Genomic DNA, 18,378 nt, shown 5'->3' on the forward strand with positions numbered 1-18,378 from the left:
GGTATTCCTTTCCACAACTCCTTCACTTATATACTTCTTGTTTGCCTTTTTCTTTTCGCTTGTTTCAGTCCACTAATCATCAACTTGAATCTGTTTGCTTACTTGTATACATACCAAAACCTTTCTCATTCGAGTATGTCTATCATACCACCCAATTTTCCATCTGACTATATACAGTATATCTGATTCGCTTAATCCATCCTAACTTCTCGTCATCCACCTTCCAATTTAACATTTTACGCATACATGCTAATGAGCTTTTGAGCAATTGATTTGCATTTTGTATATTATTATAGACTTATTTAATGAGTAATTTTTTTGTCTCGATCCATCATTTTCATTTAGAAATATGTCTAGGTTGTCTCAGTTGTTAAACTCCAAAAAAGCAAAACAAAAACCTCCGTCTGAACATCCCATCGGTCTTTCTTCTATCCTAAAACAAGACTCCTCTTCAAGTTCTGATTCTCCCAACTTTTTTCCATCCTCCAGCACAAATGACCATCAAGAACGTGACACAATTAACGACACTAACTTTGTAGTTCCAGGTACGCCATTATAATTAGTCACAAAAAGTGGAGAACTAGAAATTAACATTCATAGAGAAACAAAAAACATCCAAGCTCGCATTACTCGCCGCTGAACGGAAAAAATTGCATTCTTCTTTTCCATCCACTCAACAGCAGCCGCCTAAAACCGAAAAGGAAAAGGAAAAAGAGCCTATTCAAGCTAAACATAAGAAAAACGTTGAAAATGATTTTTTGTTGCAAAGGTTTCGAAAGGTTCGCATTGCAGAGAAGAAAGACTCTGAACAACCATCGTCTCATGAAATTCATCTTACTGACGATGATGATAAAACCACACTCCAAAAACAAATGGTGGAAAGCGACCAACTGAAGAAGAACCCCCAAGAGGTAAAATTAGCTCCTCCTTCCTCATTTGCGAAATGTCTTACAGGCGCAAAGAAGCGCGTTTTTGAGGACCAAATTGAGATTCATCTAAGCAAAAGTTCACTTTTAGGATTTAACGCCCCTAGCCCTGACGACATAGTTTTGATGGCTCAATCTAAATCTAAAAGTATGCTTTGTCTCCTTCAATTCATCTTTTCCTTTTTTTTTCGCGCTAATTGTTAAACAGGTTTCCAAAAACACAAACGTTTGGACGAGCAATTGCTAAACTCTGTAAAGTCAATGAAGAAAGTTTCTCAACAATTGAAACCTCAAAAAAATACTAATGATTCAAATAATGATCACACCTTACTTTCCCAAGATCAGTTAATTGAACTTTCCAAATTAGTAAAGCCTCGAACGAAACTCTTGTTGTTGGGCCCGCCCAAGTCTGGTAAAAAAACACTCCTTTCTAGATTATTTTTTCAAATTGGATCATTTGATCCCAAAACCATGCAAAAATGTACAGTACTGAATGCCAAAAAAGAAAGTTTGAGCTCAGTGCTAAAGTCCACCAAAACGAAATGGTATGATTTTGAAACATTTTCCAACAGTTACTCCTCAACTATTATTGATTTTCCTTTAGGAATCTTCACTACTAATGCAAGTTCTCGAGATAATTTTCTAAAACATTCAAGTTTGTTTCAAGTAATGAACACAGCCATTTTCACCATTGATTGTCTGAATCCTTTGGAAGGTCTTGATGGAATATCTTCCATTTTACAATTGATGAATGGCTTATCTATTTCAAGCTATATGTTTGCTATCACTAAGATGGATGAAATTGAGTGGGATGAAAATAAATTCATTAATCTTGTTAACTCGATTCAGAGCTTTCTGAAAGAAAGTTGCGGAATAATTGAGAAATCAAAATTCATTCCGATAAGCGGACTAAAAGGAACCAATCTTACATCCATTAGTCAAGAAAAATTATCCCAGTGGTATAAATCTGATACATTGCTTGGCAAAATTGATAAAGAAGCAGATACAAATCATGGCACATGGAATTTTCTTCTTAATCTACCTCTCTCTTTAACAATTTCACACATTACTCCTTTGCCAGAAAATCAATCACATATTTACTGTAGCATCCATTCAGGCATGCTTCAGGATTCGCAAAAGCTTTATGTAGGCACAGGGAGATTAGAAACACAAATCACAGGTACGGAAGGTGTTCAATTATTTTATGTTAATCAAAAAAGGACTGAGCAGTGATGAAAATCCCAAAGGGTTTAATGTTGCTGGGGATATGATTCAAGCCAAAATCCCTACATTACCCAATTTATGGTAAGTTCTTTGCAATTCTTGTATTTCTAATAAATAGTCCTGGGATTTTAATTGCTGATAGTATCGATGCCTTTACTTCTTCGAAAACTGCTTACGTTAATGCAACTTGGTTTCACGGTTCTCTTGAAAAAGGAAAGTCGATGCATGTAATAGCCCTATTCGGCTGTCACGCAGTCCTTACCAAACTGTATTGCTTTACAGACAGTCAAGAAAAAGCTCCTAACGCAATCGGAAACGATCTTGAAAGAAATCGAACCTCACTTGTGAAAATTGAATTAGAGAATGCTTTCCCTCTCGTAAAAGAAAGCTACATTAACACCTTAAGCCGCGTTTTATTCGTTTCAGAAAAATGGAATAGCTTAATTGCGTTTGGAACAGTACTATCTCTGCATGACTGAATCCCTAACTTACGTATTATACTCAACTCCATATTAATTTTGCATTCGAAAAAATTTTCCGTCCTTTTTAAAGAAATTCTCTATAGATTGTTTTAAATATTGTAAAACTACCGATGTTGTTCATTTGCGTACATCTCAGGCATCGTGACATTTGGAAACAATTTGTTCTCGAGTAAATTTCCTGAGCAAAAAAAAGGAATGTGCTGTGTTAAGAATAATTTATCTTTTTTTCTTTTGAATCGTTGGCACATCAGTCTAATAACAGTAACTACTTATTCTTGATATTTTCCAAATTCGAATATAATTAGGGAAATACAAGGGAATATCTGTATATCGGATAGTTGTAAGCTACGCAGTTTGGTATCTGATTTAAGGATACGTAGAACTGTGGTGAGTTTTCCTTGTGATCTATTATATTACAATACACAGGTTATATAAGTAGCAACTGAGTATAGGTATTGTATTAACTGGGTTATAATGTTACCTATCACTAATATAGCTCATAACTGAACTGAGGAACGAGGTTCAGCAGTAGCTCTATTTATAGTATTCAGATAATATAGATCTTAATAGATTATCATTAAGATCAATCTCCATATCGTATCATACATGGTACGATATATAATTAGAACATGTGACATATAGTGATACGCAACGTAGTGTATCATAGCGTAGTGTAGTACTGCTGACAATAGTGTGCAAGAATAATTTAGAAAATTTGCGTAACTTAACGAGATGTTGCACGCCACCATTATAAGACTAGAATCATGTTGGATCACTTTATTTCATAACCACCATATAAAAATGGCAAGTCATTTGGCAAGTATTTATGGTACTGAGCAAGATAAAGTCAATTGCTCATTCTATTATAAAATAGGAGCTTGTAGACATGGGGAACGCTGCTCTCGTAAACATGTCAAACCAAATTTTAGTCAAACGATCTTATGTCCCAACATGTATAAAAACCCAATTCATGAACCAAATGGCAAAAAGTTCACGCAGCGTGAACTTGCAGAACAATTTGATGCATTCTACGAGGACATGTTTTGTGAGTTTTCAAAATACGGTGAAGTTGAACAATTAGTCGTCTGTGACAATGTTGGAGATCACTTAGTCGGAAATGTTTATGTAAGATTCAAGTATGAAGAGTCTGCCCAAAATGCTATTGATGATTTAAATTCCCGATGGTATTCCCAAAGACCAGTCTACGCCGAGTTATCTCCTGTAACTGATTTTCGCGAGGCATGTTGCCGGCAACACGAAACTTCGGAATGTCAGCGGGGTGGCCTTTGTAATTTTATGCATGCCAAAAAACCAAGTCCTCAGCTTTTACGCGATTTGGTACTAGCACAAAGAAAGTATTTGGCCTTAAATGCAGCAGAAGAAATGAAAAAGGAGCCCAATAGTGATTCCACGAATCGATGGGTCAGTGTAACTGCTGAACGCAAAAATTAAATAGCAACTTATGGAATGTATTTGTTTTGGATTCTGGTTTGCTTTTGTACGGTTTTACTTCGTTTATTATGATTAATCTCTGGCTATAGTTTGTTGTGATTTAGGTTATTTAAATAGATGTTGCATTCTTTTATTGTTTACTAATAAACTTGATCTTTGTACAACTGTACTCATAGACGTTTTAAATTTTGTGTCCAATGTGCCTATGGCTGATTACAAGCTAAAGGAGATCGATTAGAAACATATGAAACGATCAAACATTTCGCAAAACTTGCACAGCAATTCTTAAAAACGAAGGTGTTATTGGTAGAAGCTGTGTACGATATAAGAAAAAAAAAACAAAAAAAAATAAATAGAACCCGTATTTAAGCCAAAATTGTTCAGTTGTTGTATGTTACGAAAAAATAAGTTTCAAAAATTAAAAAAATTAAAACTGCTGAATATAACATTTATATGTCTTAATTACTTTTTTGGTTTTGACGGCGAGCACGGACAGCTTCAGCAAGATCGTCTAGCATTGGAGCAGTTTGTTCCCAGCTAACACAAGCATCAGTGATACTGACACCGTACTTGAGAGTATCCTTAACGCCAGGACGGATTGGAGCATCTTGACGACCTTCATTGATATGAGATTCAATCATAACACCAACAATGGAAGAGTCGCCATTTCTGATTTGTTCGGCGATGCTCTTGGAGACCTTTGGTTGGTTCAAATGATTCTTGCTTGAGTTGCCATGAGAGCAATCGATCATGATACGAGGAGGAAGGTTGGCCTTCTCAAGATCTTTGCGAACGGCGGCAACGTGCTCAGCATCATAGTTAGGACCCTTCTTACCACCACGCAAAATGATGAAGGTATCCTTGTTGCCCCTGGTCATGGTAATAGCGGCGAGACCTTGTTTAGTAACTCCTAGCATTGTGTGAGGATGGGCGGTAGCACCAATGGCATCAATCGCCACACCAACAGTACCATCAGTACCATTCTTGAAACCAACAGGGAAGGAAAGGGCAGAAGCCAATTCACGATGTAATTGAGACTCGGTAGTACGAGCACCGATAGCACCAAAACTGAGTAAGTCGGCGAAGAATTGGGGAGAAATGTTGTCCAACATCTCACTGGCCAAAGGAATGCCAAAATTGGTAACGTCGCAATACATTTGACGAGCCATCCTAATACCCTTGTTGATAGCAAAAGAACCATCCAAGTTAGGGTCGTTGACCAAACCCTTCCATCCGATAGTAGTACGGGGCTTCTCCAAATAACAACGCATGACAACGCACAAAGCATCCTGAAGCTCGTCAGCTTTGGGCTTCAGCAACTTAGCATAGTCCATGGCCAATTTAGGGTCATGAATGGAGCAAGGACCGACAACAACGATAATTCTGTCATCTTGTTTGTTGAGAATAGCTTGAATCTCCTTTCTGGAGTCAGTGATGACTTTGCGAGAAGTTTCAGAAACAGGAATCTCTTGTTGAACCAAAGCGGCAGGAACCAAAGGGTTGTAACCTAAGACACGGTTGTCATCAAGATGCTCTTGATCGTAAGTTTCACCGCTGGGTAAAAAAACCTAATTGAATAATGTTAGCAAATTGACATTAAAAAAAAAGACCAAACATGCTGGACATAGCAATCAACATAAAGCAATAAAAATTTCAAAAAAAAGAAACAAAAAAATTTAAAATTTCAATTGCCTAAAAATTCATCAGCAAAAACAAATTTGTTATCCGCATAGTAAAATCTACTATATAACTCAATAAGATAACTTTCAGTACTGTTTCTCCGACTGATGAAAATTTTTACTAGCAAAATTCTTTGGATGCCCAATTGGGGTTACTTACCGGAGACATGGCTTATTAAATAGAATTAATAAATTTAGGTCAAAGAGTGCTTCCTAAGTTGTTGAATGCCAAGTAAGTAAACACTATTAAAGGTCCTTTACTACGACGAAGGTTGGTTCTGTCTGAGTTCGAAGCAGCGCCAACGAAAAATATATGTAGTCCAGTAATAAGATGATCCAGTGATAATGGCTCTAAGTCATCGGAACTGCGAAACAAGTAGTAGGCAATTTCTGGACATCATCGCTTAAAAATTTGTTCAAATTTATAAGTCCTTTGTTTTGTATCAATTTCTAGATTTCACTTGCTATTTAATTACTTGAAAGTAAATTGAAGGTTGAGCGTAAAAACATAAAATAAAGCCTTTTTTCGGTTTCTTATTAATTCATAAATTAATGTTAAAAGGGATTGATATATAATATTTAATAATTACGTTTCCTACAATGTTTACTGTCATGTACCACTGGGATATGAGAATATATACATTGCTTATCAAAATACTTATTTCCAAGATTCGCTCAATTATATAAACCACGCATTAAAGCAACATATAAAAACATATTGATTCGTTTATTTTACTTTTACTCAATGCATATTTTGTGAGCCCGAAAATTTAGATATACCATCTGTGACTGCCTTTTTGGTACACAAACGCCGAAAATTAGAAGTCTGGTGGACAGCGTTGGCTTTCCGGTAGATTAGTCTTTTGAGGTTAACAAGTTAATGATATCTGATATTCTGATGTGATTATTGAATTTATGAAGTGCATCAGTACTGTATTTCTCGTGTTCCGGTGACTCTCGTATTTTGTATTGCACTAGAAATAGTGAAATCGCCAGCCATTTCATAATTTATCAAGTAGCTCGACATTAGTATGACTATTCATATTCTGTATACGAATGATGTTCTAAATTAAAATCTGGCAAAGTAAATGACAATTCTGTTCATATAAGCTGGTTTACATAGCTCTACGTTCTTTAGTAAATTACTAAACAGATCGCTATACAGTAAACATTATCATGGCAACGGTTGCTATGGGGCTTATAGGTGCGTGTACACAGATTACAGTCGACTTAGTACACTTACCTTCATCCTAACAATCCATTTAGAATAGTCAAACATGTCGACAGACGATTCACCTTATAAACAAGGTAATAACTACTTTTTGAAATCATTTCAAAATGTTTATTAACGAAAAGATAGCTTTTTCTTTATTTGACCGCCATGGAACTGGTCGCATCCCCAAAACGTCCATTGGTGATCTTTTAAGAGCGTGTGGACAAAATCCTACGCTGGCTGAGATTACTGAAATTGAATCTACTTTGCCCGCAGAAGGTATGATTTCTTGTTATGGGTTTGGAGAGTTATACTCCTTAGCCGTGCATTAAGTGACAATACTAATTGGTAGTCGATATGGAACAATTCCTTCAAGTGTTAAATCGTCCCAATGGGTTTGATATGCCTGGTGACCCAGAGGAATTCGTGAAGGGCTTCCAGGTGTTTGATAAAGATGCCACTGGCATGATTGGAGTGGGTGAATTGCGCTATGGTATGTATTTATAGAGATCTATCCTTTTTTCAGATTGATAAAAAAATGCGAAACTAATTGTATCAGTTTTAACTTCTTTGGGTGAAAAACTCAGCAACGAAGAAATGGACGAGTTATTAAAGGGTGTTCCCGTAAAAGATGGCATGGTTAATTATCACGGTATGCTCTATTACTACTCTGGGCTTCGGCAATCAACTACCTATACTTAATTATACTAACTGCTTCCTTTAGATTTCGTTCAAATGATTCTTGCCAATTAATTAAATCTACATAGTTTGCATAATTTACCCGGCATATGTTTCTCCTTTATTATTTACACCTTTATTTCAATTTTATGTCTTCAATAGTTTACTTTCGTTCAGCTTTTCCATCTGATACACTTGGGACTATGAAGCAATATGTTCCTGAATACAGATAACTGGACTTTTCGATACTCGCAGGAATTTCTACACATATCGTTTAGCATACGGAAATAGAGATATCCTTCTATATTCGTATATTTATGAATATGATTAACAACCATTTGTTATCTCATGCAAATGACCTTATATCTCAGCTGCTTAAATTGTTTGAATCTCTCCAGATGTAAATATAAGTTTTCATTCAAAATTACACTTTTCGTAAGTAATTACGGTTGATGCCAGCTTTCTTGATGCATTCGGCTCCAATTTTGCCATATCGTGTATATCTTGTATATCTAATTTACTGTGTGTCAATACGATGCTTTGAATTAGATGTAGGGCTTGACACTTGATGTCGAACGAATGGCCAGAGTCAAGACAGTCCATTCTTTTGCATTTTTACATAGTGAACACAAATCATAAAGGTAAAACTTTTGGCTCATTTAGACATGCAATCATATAACCCAACAATTAGTCATTTGTTTGCTCTAAGGCCTGAGTAGCAAAATATTGAACATCAGGGTCATTATCTTTTGTAAGTTGTTCGAGCAATGGGATGATTTGCTGTTCATATACGGTCGAGTCACCACCAGCTGCCAAAACAGGCTTAAGAACTTCAAACGCCTTGGCAACGTTAAAGCGAATATTAGGAATAGGGTCATTAACCAACTGTTCCAAAGTTGGAAGAATTTGTTTTTCAATTACTTCAGCATTCAATGCAGGTGCGATTTCCTAAAATACGTTAGAACTGGAAAAAAGCAAAAAAGAAAAACTTACACTGATCGCAAAAATAGTTGTCATTCGGTATAAATAATTTGGATGGCTTCGCATAGCCAAAAACTTTGGAATAATTGTCTCAGTTGCCCATTCCAACCCAAAAATTTCCGTAAGTTTTCGCAAATTCTTTATCGCAGCTTCACGAATAGAATATACATGGTCCTCTAACCATGACATACATAAATTGCCCATTTTCTCATTAAAAAATTCGACCCCAAGCTGCTGAGCAAGTAGTGGAATGTAGTCAATGATAGCAAGACGAACACGCCATTGTTTATCTTCAGCAAGTGTAACAATTGCAGGCAATAAAGATTGTGAAAGTAATTCGATACCAACGACTAAAGTGAGTTAGTATAACTGTAGCAATAGCTATATTTTGAATTTGCAATTTACCTTTGTTTACAACTTCCAATTTCGAAATAATGTTAAGACGAACTTCAGGGTTTTCATCTTTAAGTAATTCCAAAAACATTGGTAAAAGATACTCTGTAGTCCTAAATATAACGATTAGTAAAATGAGGTTTTTAAAAGAAAAGTTATTTTTAGCAGACATACTTTTCCTTTCCTAATTGTGGGGCGAGAGCACCTATGTTCATCCCTAAAGCAGCACGGACATGTTGAGCGGGATCATTAATTAACTCTTGAATAACTGGAATAATCTCTTCAAGAACAATTCGCTTATCCAACAATTCGCAAAATCCTGGTATTTGAGTAGCAATAGCACGGCGGACTTCCTGCTCGGTATCCTTCATGAGCAGTACGAATGGTTTAATAAGTTCATCTTTAATAAGAGATGGTCCAACTACTTTAGCAAGTTTTACAAAATTAGCAGCAACCATATAACGTGTTCTCCAGCTGCTATCCGAAACAAAAGACCTTAATGGTTGAAGCAAATAGTGACGAATTTCCGAGTCAGATTTTAATACCTCCGCCAAAGAAACCATAATGTCGAAAGAAAGGAGCCGAACTGAGTCTTGGTCATCATTAGAAAGGGAGTTGAACAATGGAATGAATTCGTCAATAGCCTCCTGTTTAGTTACCAAAAAAACAAACTTGGCACAGTTCGTTGCTGCAGGACGACGGACCATGGGAGCTTCGTCGTGACATAGATGACTAAAACTTTGACGAAGAGAGACTTTGACAGCAGGATTTTCTGACTGAGAATATGCCGCGCAGTAAAGCCCAGCAGAGGACGCACGAGAGGTAAACCACTCAGCGGTTGAAAGACGTTGAACCAATGGAACAAAATATTGCTCTAATTGTTCTTGGGATAGGCAAATACATACTTTATTGAGAGAGTCAACGGCTTTATCGCGGACTACCGTTTCTTCAGTTGCAGCAAGATTTTCAAGGGGAGACAAAAGGACATGCGCATACTCAGGGCCTCCAACATAATCTACAAAATTTCCTAACTGGTCGGCGAGAGCTGATAGGACTTCGTCCTCATCGTCAATCGATTCTGTATTCAAGGAATGTTAGCCGACAAACATACATCGTTTATTAAAAAATATAAAGAATTTTAAAAATTTAAACCTATAGTTCCATAATTTTATTATTGAATGCATACCATCTAAAAAGGGAATCAACTCATCCCTTGTACGTTCAGGACCTAAAGCGAGAGCAATTGTCGATAACCGTTCCAAAGCATTGAGCCTATAAGTAATTTCATCATGCTTTAACAATAGTCAGAGTTGAACATATCAGACGTAAAACAATTTGTTACCAACCTTTAACTCATCAATCAAAACAGCAATCGGATACAAATCGTTCACTTGCTATAAATAGTCGTGGTTAATAAATTGTAAAAGAGACATTTTGTAACACACATTCTCTGTTTGCATTTTATATAATAGAACAACTCGTTCTTAGCAAACAAGCAAATAAAGTGGGTAGGAAGTTTTAAACTTTTCGAGGTGAAGAAGGAGTGTGTGTTACAGCGGACGCTACCAAATTGAAACAGTTTTCCAAGCAAGTATCTCAAAGGTTTTCCTTAACATGAATCATTTTGAATAATTCTAAAAAACTATTTTGTGTTTATAATATACTCTGCTTTTCAGAGTTTTGACTGAACATAAATTCCACTTAAATGTTTACATACTGAATTGTCTAGCATCACGAATTCTTTTTATGTCTTCTCTCTTTATTCCTGACCTAATTTAATCTTTGTTTTTGAGAAGTATTGTTTAAGGGATATGGTTTGGAATCACATTTCTACCAATGCTAAAGCTTTTATATGACATCAAACGATTTTGCATGAGTATGTTAATTGATTATTTTTTTGGAAATTTGTATGATAATAAAGGATTCAATTGCCATATTGATGTATCGCAACTGGCTGAATGGTATATTACACAGTCATATTTATTTCAAACTATGAAATTACCCAAAAAACAAAACATAATTAAGTGATTATAGCCATTAAAAAGCTTTTTCCAAACTTCGCATGTTTCAAACCGAAAACTTTCGCTATATTTAATGCAAGAAGATAATTCGGATTTATTAATATTGGAGCTATTGTCGAAATGTTAAGCAAAACTGCTATACACACTTAGTGAGAAAAATTTGATCATTTTTCATTTGTTTACGATACCTTACATAACTGGGGTTTCATTATATTGCAAGTTTATTTCGTCTACCTCAGGATGAATGTGTTGGATTCTCAAATTGAGGTCCTTCAGTTTGGTTCAACAGTTTTTTTTCATTAATACTTCGTTTTTAAGATGGTCGTATAATTAATTATTGACTGCCGCAATCGATTCGTTTGTTTTAATGTTTAACAAAATATTGTTACTTCAAATTTTCTAACAAGTACCTCGATTGTGTAATATAACTACCAAACTAAAATATTTAATACAATGTGCTAGTTATGTTTGGTGACTATAGCAATATCACTTAAAATGGGTGATATATCTTCATAACGAAGTTTGGTGTTTTCAGAGATGACCGATCAGTTTAGGTAGTGTTTACAATAAATTACAGGTATTTTTTTTTTCTTCAACGCACTTTAATTTGAGTGAACAATCCTCTACTCGCACCATAATACTTCGCTTATCATAGAGCATATAGTTTATAGAATGAATATCAAAAATTTATCATTGAATATAATGCAAAAAATTCTTTGAGCATCGCCACTGATTATCTGTTTTACAATACTAACATGTGATGTTTTCACAAGTGAAAATAACGAGCACCTTATATCACGTTATTTATTAAGTCAATAAATTGTCCATTATACCAATCTTTCGTCAGTAAATCTTTTTGGGTGAAATATTTTGAGGGAAGACTGGCTAAAAGGCTTTTTAGCATATTTATTTTTCAAAAAAAAATTAAAAGCAAATGATTGATTTTCTGATATGACTGCAATATGTACTGACAAAACCGAGTTAAATGCTTCCTGGAATACAGTCTCTTCAGCTTGGCTCACTAGATATCCAAAGTACGTCGATCATAAACTATGAGGTTCATTTTTATTGTGTTAATGTTCTTTTATTAACAATAGTTAGTCCGTATAGTCTTCACGTAGTCTCAGCTGATGTACTCGAGCGATATGTGGATGATGAAGGTCGACTATATACCGAAAGATTACTTGTTAAACAGGGAAGACTGCCCAGATGGGCATCGGATCTTTTGAATGTTAACAAGTCTTACATACTCGAAAGATCTGTCATTGATCCCTCAAAGCAGGAATTAAAATCCGAAACGTTCAATTTGGATCATGTGAAAATTCTCCGCGTAATAGAGTACAGTCGATTTATCCAAAGCTCAGAAAACTGCTCAAAAACTATAGTAGACACGATTGCCAAGTTTGTCTCACCCTTAAGATTTGGTCTTGGTCGTAGGGTTCAAAAGTACAGTCTAAAACGATTTCAAGAACAGCTATCGAGCTCTCGTCGCGGGCTTTTATATGTAATCCAACAAAAGTTTCAACCTTCTTAAATTGTTACTTATATAATAAAACTCAAAGGGTTCGCAAAAGAAAAAAAAGGAAACGTTAATCATTTACAAATTTCTCATACAACGATAACGTGTTGTACAAATTAAAAAGCACCATTTTATTACATATTGATTAAATGCGTTAATAATTTTTTGGAATAAATTCTTTTTTCCTCTAAAAACAATGAAGCAAATTTTGTTGGTAATTCTATGTATCACAGCTCATACGAGTAATCGTTGTTGGAGAAGTTGAGTCATTCCACGTACTAATCCTTCCAACCCTTCTTGCTTCTTTGCACTGACCGGCAAAACAGCTACCCCTTTCGTAGTTCTTTCAACAATAGCCTTAAGCAAAAGTAGGTCTTGCTCAGCTGCTGTATCGGCTTTATTAGCGATTACGAGAGCTACCTTATTAATTAAATTTTTTTCGTACTTATTCAGCTCATCCCAAAGCAATTGAAAAGCCTGATCTGCTGGAATTTTAGCCTTTGGGTTTATATCAATTACCAGGCAAAGCATCTTTGCACGTTCTACATGCCTTAAAAAATCGTAACCCAATCCTTTTCCATCACTTGCCCCTTTAATAATTCCGGGTATATCTGCTAATCGGTACTGGAAAGATGAGTGGTCGTCGGGCATCGTAGTTTTAATAGTCCCAATTTTAGGATATATAGTTGTAAACTCATACTCTCCTACCTTTGATTTTGAAGCGGTTAAGCAATTTAATAGCGTACTTTTTCCAGCATTTGGAAGTCCTACTAAGCCGATCTCGCAAATAGTTTTCAACTCTAATTCAATCAATTTTTGCTCCCCTGTCAATCCCTTCGTAGCAAATTTTGGTGATCTATTGTTTTCACTTAAAAAATGTACATTTCCAAGTCCTCCAACTCCTCCATAACAAAGGATCTGAGGTGTTGTATCACATTCTTCCAAACTATATTCTGCAGCTCCAGAAATCATCGATGAAGCTCGATAGTACAACAGCTCTTTTCCATGTCTTGTAGCTTCAGAGACAAATGATATTTGTCCTTTTTTTAGCTTTGGTGGCTTCGTCTTTCCTGGCATTTGAACCCATTCTAAACTTTGTTCAGATCGTACAGCTGAAATTTCTCGAATAACCGTTCCAGGAGGTACATAAAGTATTACAGACTTCCCACAACTCCCATGTCGATTCCCTCCTTTACCATTAGTCCCATTTGAAGCTTTGTGAATTTGTGAAAGATGAGACAAGTTATTGAAAGAACCTGGCTTGACAGCAACGTAAACAGAACCTCCATCACCTCCGTTTCCTCCATCCGGAGGCCCGTATGGACGAAACTTTTCTTTAATAAATGAAGAACAGCCTTGCCCTCCATCCCCGCCTTGAATGCGAATCCTTATTTTATCTTGAAACTTCTATTACACAATTAGCAAAAAGGAAATTTCTTTTAAACAAAATAATAGTTAAACCATACCGGTTGAGTCGCTTCTGTTTGATATGAAGAAGCACGTATAAATAGACATGGTTGAATTCTGCTTATTGATGTTCTCAATGAAAGCATGTCAGAAGGAACCAACGATTTTATTTTTTTCTTATTCTCAGAAAGTGGGTTAATAATCTTCAGCTCGTACTAATACTTTCGTTGAACTGTTTTGCGTATCTAATATGTTTACTTTACCTATTTCTCTTAATGAATATTATAGCACGTTTTATTACTATAAAAGGATCGTATATCTTAGATGTCTCACAGCTGAAATTGTTTATTACTATGAAAAAATTTAAAGTTAACTGCCAAACATTACAAAACGTCTTTGGAAATTAACAGTTTTTAAATTTCTTCAACAATTACGAGTATTTGAAATCTCAAAGGCTTCTAAATTAATGTTAAATATTGCACTCTCAAGGCTAGCAGCACCTTTACAATTTTTTAAAGAACAATAAAATTAATTTTCGTCAATTAGTTTCATAAAAATATATAGCAGTTATTTACAATGCATGGCTGTTAGTAAGTAATTGCTGCTAAATCATATGTTGGAAAACGTATAGCGTTGAAAAAGAGAAGAAAACAAGAGAATGCTTAAAATAACGCATAAGAATAAGGAGGAACACGCTTTACTGTTTCTACAAATACAATATCGTGCCAATAATTCCAACCTAAGTTTACAAGCAATTCTTTCTCTTCTGACAGAAGTTTTGCAACGTCCATTTTTCCGGAATTTCCATTTTCCTTCAATAGTTCCAAAAGCGCTTTCAACGCCAACCCGTACTGATTCTGACTTTTGTAATAATCTTTCTTGATTTGCCATACTCGAGGATCGGAGTTTTCAAGCCAATTCAAAAGTAACTGATAGTTCTGAAAATAATTATCTTTGTCCTTGTGACCTTGTGTGCTAAATGTTTCACACTTAACCACTAAAGCACGGATGAAAGCATCTCTCTGCAGTGCCATTTTCTTTTCTAACACGACATCTCGAGGTATCGTATCTTCGACCTTCTGTTGACAACTGTAGTATCTGGACAAGGCTTCAGTGTCAATTAAGGAGAGGATGGAATCTGCAGTAGATAAACGTTCATTGGTTTCTTTAACAATATCCAATTTAGCAAGCTGAACTTCAAGGCTGTTTTTATAAGAAGATTGCAAATACTTCAAGTGCTTCTCTTTTTCTTGGTCTGCCAATTTCGACAACAAATCAACTTGTAATTGAACAATATTGGCACATTTTTCGCCTAATTTTGTATCCTCTTTAGTCGATATCTTAGGAGGCAAAACCAATGTTACTGGAACGGTACCCTTTTCACAATCTCCAAATTTTAATTCACCAGTTAAAAGCGAATTTTCTTTGAGTTCGGATGCATATTGTTCTCCTTCGATATTAGTACCAACAACGAAGCTTTCAACAACACCAGCGTCAATATTTTCACGCTCATATGTCTTGTTGTCACAAAAGTCAATATGATCAGCATAAAGTGGAAGAGTAATTGGTTTTTTAAGCTTTTTGGTTAATCTTAAGGTAACATTCCTGAAACGTTCAAGGGTAGATGGATCTACGCTGAGTAGCTGAAATTTGTAGAGATATTCTCCTTTTTCCAAGGTATGCGATGAAGTATACATGTCACCATAGTGAACGCGTTGCTTTTGAGAATCAAACACCATAAAAAACAGTCCATTAAAACCATTATCATACATGTTATGTGGAACTGCAAAATCAGCCTTTAGCTCAGTCTTCTCGGAGATTTCAACAGAATACGTCGCCATCAATTCGAATAATTGTTGTCCGTCAGGCATAATATCTCGATCTCCTAAAGGCTTTATAACTGTATTTGTTGGTTTGAATGAATCAACGTAGTCCTTTAATGTAATATCAGGTTTAAAATTTTCACGTCTTATGCTGGCACAGTCAACACGCTTCAATCCTTGGGATGAGATTAAATTAATCTCCTTGCCATTAACAACTTTAATGCCATGAAAGTTGACATCAATATCTAAAACCATAGGTTCAAGCGAAGACCACCACTGTGCCATACAAAGTTCTAACGTATAAGAATCGTCAATCGATACTAGTTTGGTAGTAACCTCATTCTGAGTTACAGGCATAATTAACTCAGTAGAAGCTTCATTTAACTTAGTTTGGGGGATGGTTTGATTAACACTAATCCAAAGCATGTTAGTAGATTCCAATTCAGAAGTGGCCTTCACACGAATCTCAACATAAGTTGCTCCTTTCGGAGGTACCAAGAAGTGACGCTTTATCAATGTAGGTTCAAAAGAAACATCACGAAGAGAAAAACAAGTGTTAGAAATAGAGGAAGGTTTCATGACAGTCACTGGGATTTCAAACACACAGCGACGGGATTCGTTACTAGCGTCATATGCTAGGACCTTTCCAAAATGGTGACCCGGAGCCAGAGCAGTCGGGTCAACACGAACTGGAATTCCTCTTCCAGTACCCGCCATCATAACATATTCTGGGGCCTGGATCCACGGTTGTGTAGTTGCGAGGGAAAGTTGAACCTCAAAGTGTGATTTTTCGTATTCTTCACCATCTTCGAACTTGGGAGCGACATTAAACATATGCCGCGAAGGACTACAAACCTCAGTAGGATTGCGTAAATACACACCACGCTTACTATTGCCAATGTTTCCATTTATTGTAAAAGAACGAGCACCAGTATATTGAAAATCGGACTGGGCAAGATACTCATAAGCATTATCGACTTGAAGCATACCAGTATTAAAATCATCCCGTAAATCCTTTGAAGTATACATTACAGCTTTCTTTATAGCGGCAGCTGTATATGGCTTCTTTTGAGCTTTAAGAGCCGAGAGAATTAGAGATATACCACCACAAGCAGACGGAGAAGACATACTTGTACCATTCATTAACTGAGAATTCTGTAAGGAATAAGGGGGAACTGAAGTAATTGCACCTCCTGGGGCATAGATTGATACACCAGTGTCACCATCCAGTGTAGGACCCCGAGAACACCAGGTATATGGCGTGTCATGTACTGTTGAGAGTAAATTGTATTGGGCCTGCATCATGCCAGATGTAACATATGCACCTACAGAGATTACATCAAAAGTTGTTCCACCAGGAGCTCCAACCGTTGTATAAGCAGGTCCATTATTACCAGCAGAAGAAACTATGACAACATTCCTCTTTCCAGCAAGTTCATCACGAAGGAGTTCAATAACGCGACCCTTATTCGGAATACCAGCATCCTCTCCAAAACTAATGTTTATAATATCAACTTCATTTTTTATAATTTCTGAACAAGCACGAGAAAAGGCATGACTTGTTTCCAAAGAGTCCAAACGACCATCTCCAATCATAAGTGAAACAAGTTGGCAACCTGGAGCAGCGCCATTTAATTCAGGTGTCTCGGGATGGTTCGCTCCAATGATACCAGCTACATGCGTACCATGAGTACCGCTCACTGCGACTATTGATGTTATGTTCCCGTTGTCATAAACGTGAACACCGTAGCTAAGTAAATCGAGAGATCCAAAGGTAGACCATTCTTGTGCTACATTAAAATCAGCGAGTGGCTTATGTAAATATATGTCACCAGTTTGGTCAGAGTCAATAACTACACGCCAATGTTCACCATCATGGAATACGACTACATCATAGAGTGGTCCCGGATTGTCAAACTTTTCAGCAAGCTGCTTTAAGCACTCGATCCTAGCCTCAAGTTCCTTCTGTGTCTGTAGGTTATCCTTATCGAGCGGTGCTTCAGGAAACTTATCCTTGAATTTAGCATACTCGTCTGTAGCATCTTGTAAAAGCTTTCTATTACTCTTGTTCATGTCTTCGGTTTCTAGTTTTTGCAATCGTTTTCTCAGATCCTTAGGAAAGAACTCATAAGCAAGTTTACAACCCACTTTCCATTTCTTCGAGGGATTCTTCCATTCTTTCGATAATTTTAAGGTCCTTCCTGAACGACCCGTAATAGTCAAGTAATCATTTGAATCAGCTGCAGCAACTTCCACGCTTGTATCAACATCACCAGCTCCAGTACAATCGACAATATTTTTGAATTTTGGTAAACCGGTGGTTGTTACCGATAAACCTGGAGCTCCAGGATCGACTCCTGTATCCAAAATGCCAACAGTGACACCTCTACCATCATATTCAGGAAATTTCTTCAAAAACTCATAAGCTTGTGTTTCATGCTTGGGAACAACGCCATCTACAGGATAGAATTTATTTGAATAATCCGAAGGTATCATAATATTCGTAAAATATCGTTCAGTTCTTTGATTATAAGAGTTTCGTAAAATGCCAGACTTCTTGGCTGATGACAAGTACCTTAC

The 18,378-nt window shown here is 36.2% G+C and overlaps 8 protein-coding genes and 13 long non-coding RNA genes across 21 annotated transcripts, besides 1 other annotated feature; 13 read left to right on the top strand and 8 right to left on the bottom strand.

Moving 5' to 3' along the window:
- Positions 1 to 203: 203 nt before the first annotated feature.
- Positions 204 to 2,898, top strand: ski7 (ski complex-interacting GTPase). Its single transcript, NM_001020375.3, has 5 exons — positions 204 to 545; positions 601 to 1,074; positions 1,135 to 2,106; positions 2,147 to 2,231; positions 2,269 to 2,898. Exons 1-5 carry the CDS (start codon positions 350 to 352, stop codon positions 2,627 to 2,629), a joined length of 2,088 nt encoding a protein of 695 aa, NP_594944.1. The 5' UTR covers positions 204 to 349; the 3' UTR covers positions 2,630 to 2,898.
- Positions 1,383 to 1,647, bottom strand: SPOM_SPNCRNA.4395. Its single transcript, NR_193756.1, has one exon. It is a non-coding gene; the product is annotated as a non-coding RNA (long non-coding RNA).
- Positions 2,899 to 2,971: 73 nt separating the features above from the next.
- Positions 2,972 to 3,320: an LONG TERMINAL REPEAT.
- A 96-nt stretch (positions 3,321 to 3,416) lies between these two features.
- uaf2 (U2 auxiliary factor small subunit Uaf2) lies at positions 3,417 to 4,258 on the top strand. The gene has a single exon (NM_001020376.3). The coding sequence runs from the start codon at positions 3,434 to 3,436 to the stop codon at positions 4,082 to 4,084; it is 651 nt and encodes a 216-aa protein (NP_594945.1). The 5' UTR covers positions 3,417 to 3,433; the 3' UTR covers positions 4,085 to 4,258.
- On the bottom strand, positions 3,524 to 4,051 carry SPOM_SPNCRNA.4396. Its single transcript, NR_193757.1, has one exon. It is a non-coding gene; the product is annotated as a non-coding RNA (long non-coding RNA).
- Positions 4,209 to 6,047, bottom strand: SPOM_SPAP8A3.07C (phospho-2-dehydro-3-deoxyheptonate aldolase). The gene is made up of 2 exons (NM_001020377.3): positions 5,924 to 6,047; positions 4,209 to 5,652 (listed from the first exon to the last, which is right to left on the bottom strand). The coding sequence occupies exons 1-2, from the start codon at positions 5,930 to 5,932 to the stop codon at positions 4,543 to 4,545; spliced, it is 1,119 nt and encodes a 372-aa protein (NP_594946.1). The 5' UTR covers positions 5,933 to 6,047; the 3' UTR covers positions 4,209 to 4,542.
- On the top strand, positions 4,663 to 5,978 carry SPOM_SPNCRNA.1072. Its single transcript, NR_149918.1, has one exon. It is a non-coding gene; the product is annotated as a non-coding RNA (long non-coding RNA).
- A 175-nt stretch (positions 6,048 to 6,222) lies between the features above and the next one.
- SPOM_SPNCRNA.525 lies at positions 6,223 to 6,887 on the top strand. Its single transcript, NR_150902.1, has one exon. It is a non-coding gene; the product is annotated as a non-coding RNA (long non-coding RNA).
- SPOM_SPNCRNA.1073 lies at positions 6,385 to 6,883 on the bottom strand. Its single transcript, NR_149919.1, has one exon. It is a non-coding gene; the product is annotated as a non-coding RNA (long non-coding RNA).
- A 123-nt stretch (positions 6,888 to 7,010) lies between the features above and the next one.
- Positions 7,011 to 8,880, top strand: cdc4 (myosin II light chain cdc4). The gene is made up of 5 exons (NM_001020378.3): positions 7,011 to 7,071; positions 7,124 to 7,255; positions 7,329 to 7,469; positions 7,536 to 7,628; positions 7,701 to 8,880. The coding sequence occupies exons 1-5, from the start codon at positions 7,041 to 7,043 to the stop codon at positions 7,727 to 7,729; spliced, it is 426 nt and encodes a 141-aa protein (NP_594947.1). The 5' UTR covers positions 7,011 to 7,040; the 3' UTR covers positions 7,730 to 8,880.
- On the bottom strand, positions 7,919 to 10,562 carry paa1 (serine/threonine protein phosphatase PP2A scaffold subunit Paa1). The gene is made up of 7 exons (NM_001020379.3): positions 10,474 to 10,562; positions 10,375 to 10,422; positions 10,215 to 10,320; positions 9,203 to 10,106; positions 9,041 to 9,141; positions 8,648 to 8,985; positions 7,919 to 8,602 (listed from the first exon to the last, which is right to left on the bottom strand). Exons 1-7 carry the CDS (start codon positions 10,486 to 10,488, stop codon positions 8,342 to 8,344), a joined length of 1,773 nt encoding a protein of 590 aa, NP_594948.1. The 5' UTR covers positions 10,489 to 10,562; the 3' UTR covers positions 7,919 to 8,341.
- SPOM_SPNCRNA.4397 lies at positions 9,124 to 9,405 on the top strand. Its single transcript, NR_193758.1, has one exon. It is a non-coding gene; the product is annotated as a non-coding RNA (long non-coding RNA).
- On the top strand, positions 9,533 to 10,091 carry SPOM_SPNCRNA.4398. Its single transcript, NR_193759.1, has one exon. It is a non-coding gene; the product is annotated as a non-coding RNA (long non-coding RNA).
- Positions 10,203 to 10,607, top strand: SPOM_SPNCRNA.4399. Its single transcript, NR_193760.1, has one exon. It is a non-coding gene; the product is annotated as a non-coding RNA (long non-coding RNA).
- A 103-nt stretch (positions 10,608 to 10,710) lies between these two features.
- On the top strand, positions 10,711 to 11,596 carry SPOM_SPNCRNA.4400. Its single transcript, NR_193761.1, has one exon. It is a non-coding gene; the product is annotated as a non-coding RNA (long non-coding RNA).
- Positions 11,597 to 11,760: 164 nt separating this feature from the next.
- Positions 11,761 to 12,600, bottom strand: SPOM_SPNCRNA.4401. Its single transcript, NR_193762.1, has one exon. It is a non-coding gene; the product is annotated as a non-coding RNA (long non-coding RNA).
- ups1 (phosphatidic acid transfer protein Ups1) lies at positions 11,896 to 12,630 on the top strand. The gene is made up of 2 exons (NM_001020380.3): positions 11,896 to 12,083; positions 12,151 to 12,630. Exons 1-2 carry the CDS (start codon positions 12,001 to 12,003, stop codon positions 12,581 to 12,583), a joined length of 516 nt encoding a protein of 171 aa, NP_594949.1. The 5' UTR covers positions 11,896 to 12,000; the 3' UTR covers positions 12,584 to 12,630.
- Positions 12,631 to 12,721: 91 nt separating this feature from the next.
- On the bottom strand, positions 12,722 to 14,231 carry mtg2 (GTPase Mtg2). The gene is made up of 2 exons (NM_001020381.3): positions 14,035 to 14,231; positions 12,722 to 13,975 (listed from the first exon to the last, which is right to left on the bottom strand). The coding sequence occupies exons 1-2, from the start codon at positions 14,119 to 14,121 to the stop codon at positions 12,803 to 12,805; spliced, it is 1,260 nt and encodes a 419-aa protein (NP_594950.1). The 5' UTR covers positions 14,122 to 14,231; the 3' UTR covers positions 12,722 to 12,802.
- SPOM_SPNCRNA.4402 lies at positions 12,771 to 15,459 on the top strand. Its single transcript, NR_193763.1, has one exon. It is a non-coding gene; the product is annotated as a non-coding RNA (long non-coding RNA).
- tpp2 (tripeptidyl-peptidase II Tpp2) lies at positions 14,504 to 18,364 on the bottom strand. Its single transcript, NM_001020382.3, has one exon. The coding sequence runs from the start codon at positions 18,292 to 18,294 to the stop codon at positions 14,638 to 14,640; it is 3,657 nt and encodes a 1,218-aa protein (NP_594951.2). The 5' UTR covers positions 18,295 to 18,364; the 3' UTR covers positions 14,504 to 14,637.
- Positions 15,592 to 17,077, top strand: SPOM_SPNCRNA.4403. Its single transcript, NR_193764.1, has one exon. It is a non-coding gene; the product is annotated as a non-coding RNA (long non-coding RNA).
- SPOM_SPNCRNA.4404 lies at positions 17,524 to 18,145 on the top strand. The gene has a single exon (NR_193765.1). It is a non-coding gene; the product is annotated as a non-coding RNA (long non-coding RNA).
- Positions 18,365 to 18,378: the final 14 nt, after the last annotated feature.

This window comes from Schizosaccharomyces pombe (genome assembly GCF_000002945.2).
Source record: "Schizosaccharomyces pombe strain 972h- genome assembly, chromosome: I".
Classification (NCBI taxonomy): domain Eukaryota; kingdom Fungi; phylum Ascomycota; class Schizosaccharomycetes; order Schizosaccharomycetales; family Schizosaccharomycetaceae; genus Schizosaccharomyces; species Schizosaccharomyces pombe.

Excerpts from the sequence above, each read along its gene's own strand:
- uaf2 (NM_001020376.3), top strand. The coding sequence starts at position 3,434 with ATGGCAAGTCATTTGGCAAGTATTTATGGTACTGAGCAAGATAAAGTC.
- ups1 (NM_001020380.3), top strand. The coding sequence starts at position 12,001 with ATGACTGCAATATGTACTGACAAAACCGAGTTAAATGCTTCCTGGAAT. Across the intron at positions 12,084-12,150 it reads TGGCTCACTAGATATCCAAA|TCCGTATAGTCTTCACGTAG; the intron begins GTACGTCGATCA and ends AACAATAGTTAG.
- paa1 (NM_001020379.3), bottom strand. Across the intron at positions 9,142-9,202 it reads CCACAATTAGGAAAGGAAAA|GACTACAGAGTATCTTTTAC; the intron begins GTATGTCTGCTA and ends CGTTATATTTAG. Across the intron at positions 8,986-9,040 it reads ATTGGAAGTTGTAAACAAAG|TCGTTGGTATCGAATTACTT; the intron begins GTAAATTGCAAA and ends AACTCACTTTAG.
- cdc4 (NM_001020378.3), top strand. The coding sequence starts at position 7,041 with ATGTCGACAGACGATTCACCTTATAAACAAG. Across the intron at positions 7,256-7,328 it reads ATCTACTTTGCCCGCAGAAG|TCGATATGGAACAATTCCTT; the intron begins GTATGATTTCTT and ends ACTAATTGGTAG. Across the intron at positions 7,629-7,700 it reads TGGCATGGTTAATTATCACG|ATTTCGTTCAAATGATTCTT; the intron begins GTATGCTCTATT and ends TGCTTCCTTTAG.
- ski7 (NM_001020375.3), top strand. The coding sequence starts at position 350 with ATGTCTAGGTTGTCTCAGTTGTTAAACTCCAAAAAAGCAAAACAAAAA. Across the intron at positions 2,107-2,146 it reads ATTAGAAACACAAATCACAG|GACTGAGCAGTGATGAAAAT; the intron begins GTACGGAAGGTG and ends TAATCAAAAAAG. Across the intron at positions 2,232-2,268 it reads CCTACATTACCCAATTTATG|TCCTGGGATTTTAATTGCTG; the intron begins GTAAGTTCTTTG and ends TCTAATAAATAG.
- mtg2 (NM_001020381.3), bottom strand. The coding sequence starts at position 14,121 with ATGCTTTCATTGAGAACATCAATAAGCAGAATTCAACCATGTCTATTT. Across the intron at positions 13,976-14,034 it reads AAACAGAAGCGACTCAACCG|AAGTTTCAAGATAAAATAAG; the intron begins GTATGGTTTAAC and ends ATTGTGTAATAG.
- tpp2 (NM_001020382.3), bottom strand. The coding sequence starts at position 18,294 with ATGATACCTTCGGATTATTCAAATAAATTCTATCCTGTAGATGGCGTT.